Source organism: Choloepus didactylus, chromosome 4 (assembly GCF_015220235.1).
Source record: "Choloepus didactylus isolate mChoDid1 chromosome 4, mChoDid1.pri, whole genome shotgun sequence".
In the NCBI taxonomy this organism is placed as follows: Eukaryota; Metazoa; Chordata; class Mammalia; order Pilosa; family Megalonychidae; genus Choloepus; species Choloepus didactylus.
This window is the reverse complement of record NC_051310.1, coordinates 67,782,709-67,788,140: the sequence shown is the minus strand read 5'-3', so window position 1 is coordinate 67,788,140 and position 5,432 is coordinate 67,782,709. Positions and strand designations below refer to the sequence as shown.

At 46.4% G+C, this 5,432-nt stretch overlaps 1 protein-coding gene across 1 annotated transcript; it reads left to right on the top strand.

Annotated features, from left to right (window-relative positions):
* Positions 1–1,341: 1,341 nt before the first annotated feature.
* LOC119533228 (prothymosin alpha-like) lies at positions 1,342–1,644 on the top strand. Its single transcript, XM_037835317.1, has one exon. The coding sequence runs from the start codon at positions 1,342–1,344 to the stop codon at positions 1,642–1,644; it is 303 nt and encodes a 100-aa protein (XP_037691245.1).
* The last annotated feature ends 3,788 nt before the right edge of the window (positions 1,645–5,432 follow it).

Genomic DNA, 5,432 nt, shown 5'->3' with positions numbered 1-5,432 from the left:
ATTTCTGCCGTATACATGTCCAGTTCTTCCTTTACAGCCTCTATCTCTTTTGCAATATCTTCTCTAAACTTTTTGAATTGATTTAGCATTAGTTGTTTAAATTCCTGTATCTCAGTTGAAGGGTACGTTTGTTCCTTTGACTGGGCCATAACTTTGTTTTTCTTAGTGTAGGTTGTTATTTTCTGTTGTCTAGGCATGGTTTCCTTGGTTATCCAAATCAGGTTTTCTCAGATCAGAACAGGCTCAGGTCCCAGAGGAAAGAAATATTCAGTATCTGGTTTCCCTGAGGGTGTGTATTAGAAAATTGCTCCACCCTTTGATACCTCGGGTCACTGTGCTTTTCTGCCCAGCAGGTGACACCTGTCAGCCTATAATTCTTGACTGGTGTGAGGAGGTATGGTCGTGTTCCCCCAGGCTCTGGGGTCTGGTTCTGAATGGAAAGGGCCCCACCCCTTTCCTCCTAGAGAAGACAGACCCCCCAGGTGGAGGTCATTAGCATTTCAGTGGTCTCGCTCTCTGCTTGTGCTGTCTCCTCCCTTCTCTGCTTCACAGCCCTGGAAACTGAAAATGACTGGGGCTTTCTCCACTGAGAGATTTTATGCTGTGTTCTCGGGCATTCCTCCCAATTCAGGTTGGTGTATGATGAATGGATGGTCTCGTTTGTCCCCCCGCAGTTATTCTGGATTATTTACTAGTTGTTTCTGTTTTTTTTGTAGTTGTTCCAGGGGGACTAATTAGCTTCCACTCCTCTCTATGCCGCCATCTTGCCTGACCACTGCCATTGGTTTTTGTAGCAAGCATCTCACACTTTGCTGAAAAAAGAATTGATCTGTTTCCCAAAAACCTGTTCCTCCAATCTACTCTAAGTCAGTAAAGAAAACTCCCCATCTTTGAACTGCCCACATCAAAACCCTGGTCCTGGATCTCAGGGGCTTCATCTGAGTCAAGTGGGCTGCACTAGAGTTGGGGCTAATACACCCAGGAAACAAACAAGACAAAAAAATGGAAAGTGTGCAGTTGGAGAAAATGATCAAGAAATGAAGTGTTAAATGTTTTAAGACACATTAAACAGTCTGGAGAGGAAGGGTGCAGAGTGGAGGCAGATGGGTTTATAAAAATGGCTTAGGATTTTTACATGCATTAAGCCTCTCAATAAACCACAAAGTGCCCACTGGCTGCTCAGAAAAGCCATCTTTGCATTGTTCCCTGGACAGCAACCCGCTCCCGCAGCCACCTCCACCACACACCGCTGCCGCTGCAGACCCGGCAGCTTTATCGCCAGAGCCCCAAACTCTCGCTTTCTTTCCAATCCATTGCATCAGATCACCAGTGTGCCCCAGCATGTCAGACACAGCCTTGGATACCAGGTCCGAAATCACCACCAAGGACTTAAAGGAGATGGTGGAGAACGGAAGAGATGCACCTGCTAACGGGAATGCTAACAAAGAAAACGGGGAACAGGAGACTGACAATGAGGCAGATGAAGAAGGTGAGGAGGGAGAGGAGGTAGAAGGAGATGGTGAGGAAGAGGGTGGAGATGAAGATGAGGAGGCTGAGGCTGCTACAGGCAAATGGGCAGCTGAAGATGATGAGGATGATGATGATGTGGACACCAAGAAGCAGAAGACCGATGAGAATAACTAGACAGCAAAAAACGAAACATTCAACTTCAAAAAAAAAAAAAAAAAGCCCGCCGTGACCTATCACCACCCAGCCAAACCCAACATGTGAATTTGCAACAGGGGAGGAAAAAAGAACCCAAACTTCCACAGCCCAGCTATTCTTTTAAAAAAAGTACTTTAAAAAGGAAATTGTGTTTGTATTTTTTATTTACCTCTTATATTTTTGCACCTGTTGTTAGGGGTCAGCCATTTTTAATGATCTCTGATGACCAAACCAGCCTTTGGAGCATTCTCTGTCCTACTTCCGACTTGACTTGTAGTGTGACCATGTTCATTATCACCTCAAATGAGAAAAAAGCCCTTGTTAAAAAAAGCAAAAACAACAAAAAAATACAATATTATTCTGAGAACTCCAGTAACATTTTTGCGTATGTACTTAGCTGTAGTGTAAGCAGTTGGTATGTGTGAGACGGTTAAAAACCCCAAAGATATAGGTTTATTATTTTTTTTTCCTTTTTTTGGTCTATGAAGTTGCTGTTTATTTATTCGTCTATTTACTTATTTTTGGCCTGTTTGATGTACGTGTGAAACAGCTGTCCAACAATAAACTGGAATTGTACTTTCTGAGTTGTTTAAAAAAAAAGAGAGAGAGAGAGAGACCACGAAAGGGGTAGGGGCGGAAAGTGAGGGACATTAAGGGCCTGGCCGGGCCCCTTCCCCAGGAGAGCAGGGGGGACTGCGGGGAAAGGGGCGGGTGCAGGCCCGCCAGGCCCCCAGGGCAGCAGAGGGAGTGAGGATGAGGGGACCGGAGGAAAGTCGAAAGGGACCCACCGGGGACCACGAGACAGTCCCTTCGGAGCGCCATGGTGGGGCCAGACCCCTCAGGCCACGCAGGCCCTGGAGCGACATCAGGACCGCGGGAACTTGGTGGAGGAATCCCTCCCACCTCCCGGAAGAGAACGCTCGGGGCGACTCGAGGTGCCACACACCCCACCCAGCGTCCTTACCGGTGCTGTCCACGTCGGTTCTGGAGATCTGGGTAACACACCAGACTCTAAGCTTACCCCAGGCGAAGGCGACCACCACGAAACCCCCTCAGGCCTCGGGCACCGCGGACGCCTCCGCAGGAGGACCGGATGCGGCCTCTGATTGGCTGCCGGGTCCCTGCACGAGGATGGGCGTGGGTCACGCGTGAGTAAGCACTCTGGCGCCCCTGGTGGCGACCCGGTGCTGTGCAGTCTGGCTGTGGGTAGCTGGAAGAGCTGAGAAGACCTGATGTCCCTGGAAGCCGTGGGTTGCAGGGGTTCAGTCCCTCAGGGAATCTGTTAATTAAAAATTGATTATTTAAATTCATCATTAATTAATAACTAGTGATTTATGTTTATTGTCTGCCTCTCTTCATAGAACTTAAGCCCTATGAAGAGAGCAATTTTTTGTCTGTTTCATTCACTAACATATCCCAAGTACCTAGAATATAGCTGGCATTCAAGAACATTTGTTAAACAAACAAAACATATCTGGATAGATTTAGAAATAGATTCAGCGAAAGGATGGAAAGCCTGACGGTGGATCAGAGCATTCAGACTGGGAAATCAGCCAAGTCCCTCAGTTATTTGTGATTCACTGAGGTGTGTGCTGTGTGATGCTGGTGAACTTGGAGCCAAGAAGAGGGATGCCTCCCATCTGATGTTGTCACTCTCTGCAATCGTGGGGTCCAGCTCTTGGGAGAGGAACTGTACAGTCTTGACCTGCAACCTGAAACTCCTTACTTAGTTGTGACCCAGGCAGCAAACAGGTGTGCCCGTTCTCCAAAGCTGCTATTCATTCCTCCTTACTTCCAAAAGCAGCATCCTGGTGAGAAGATTCCAGGAAATGTCAGTTTTGGAAGGTGGTGGAAACGATGCTTGTTGAAAGTGGTCAAGGTGATGTTTAGCACCCAGAAACAGCCAGAAACCTCTCAGAGTGGCTCCTTCATCTCATTACCGGTTGTAGCTCAGTTTTAATTCTTTTTTTTTTTCAGAGCATTTGTAGGTTTACAGAAAAATCACGCAGAGCACAGTTTCCTTATACCCTCCTCACACATGCAGTTTTCCCGGTTATTAATATTTTCCATTGTTGTATTATATTTGTTACAATTGATTAACCAGATTATTATAATTATTAGCTATGTCCTAGTTTGCTAATGCTGCGGAATGCAAAACACCAGAGATGGATTGGCTTTTATCAAAAGGGGGTTTATTTGGCTATACAGTTACAATCTTAAGGCCATAATGTGTCCAAGGTAACACATCAATAATCGGGTACCTTCGCTGGAGGATGGCAAATAGCGTCCGGAAAACCTCTGTTAGCTGGGAAGGCACTGGCTGGCGTCTGCTCCAAAGTTCTGGTTTCAAACTGGCTTTCTCCCAGGACATTCCTCTCTAGCAAGCTTGCTCTTCTTCAAAACGTCACTCACAGCTGCACTCCGTTCAGTCTCTTTGAGTCAGCATGTTTTATATGGCTCCACTGATCAAGGCCCACCCTGAATGGGTGGGGTCACACCTCCATGGGAGTATCCCACCAAAGTTACCACCCACAGCTGGGTGGGGCACATTCCAAGCAAATCTAACCAGCACCAAAACGTCTGTCCCACAAGACCACAAAGATAATGGCATTTGGGGGACACAATACATTCAAACTGGCACAAGCTACATCCATAGTTTACATTAGAGTTCACTCTTTGTGTTGCACAGGTCGATGCTTTTTGTTTTGCTTTGTTTATTATTTTGTGATGCCATATATGTAATATAAAATTTCCCGTTTGACCACTTTGAAATCTACAGAGGTGTTAATTATATGCACAATGCTGTGCTCCCATCAACACCATCCACCTTGGATCCCCCGCTGGCTGCAGCCCCGGCCTTCTCCTTGTCGTCACCTGGCGATGGTGGCCGGATCTTGCTGCAGGTATCAGCAGCAGAGCGAGCGGTGCTGTCTAAGTGTCCTGGGTGGCCGCTGCCACCGAGCAGTGTCCGTGCTGCTCCTGCTGCTGCTGCTGCTGCTGCTGCTGCTGCAGATACTCGCCGTGGGCGCCGCCGCCGCCGCCGCCCGTGCCCAAGGCAGCCATTTCCTCCTGTTTCCCGGGTCTTTCTGGAGCGGCCCCCGTGTGTTTAGGGCACCTCGGGCGGGGTTCCCGCCGCCCTACACAGGGGAGGAGCGAGTGCGGGGCGGTGGGAGAGGCTGCGGGGAGCTGCGGTGGACACGGCCGGCGGAGGAGGGGTTCCGGGGATTTTTTTTTTCCTGTTTTGATTGATTGTGAAGGAAACACAAAAGGTCAAAATTTATTTTTGATAATTAGTAAATTCTTCCTGCAGATGACTCTCAGTGGAGTTACTGACCTTTCCCTTTATTTTCCTTTTTTGATTTAGTGAAATGATTACTAACAGTTTCTATTTTTCTAAAACATGTCCTTACCAAGAGTAAATCTCCCATTTGGCTTGGCTTGACGTTGGTTGGCATTGCCTTTTTCCTTGCAGCAAGTATGTAATAAAACTAACAAGTGGGCTCACACTCGAGTCTTCTCGAGGTTTTTTTTTTCCCTTTACAGTGTAAGGAGAGCTCCATTTCCAATGAAGTTTTATCTTTTTTACATTAAAAAATTGTGTCAATACTTGTAATATATTTTTGTTGCTTTATCAATTCTATATTAATAATTTTAGTGATAACAATTAAAAAAACACACTGAAGCCTATGCTCCCAGGAAATTAGTTTTAAAACTTAAATTTCAATTTATAAATTATTTTTGTGTAGGCAGATATGAGAAAGTAATTA

Bases quoted from the DNA above. Each gene is read 5' to 3' on its own strand.
- LOC119533228 (XM_037835317.1), top strand. From the start codon at position 1,342: ATGTCAGACACAGCCTTGGATACCAGGTCCGAAATCACCACCAAGGAC.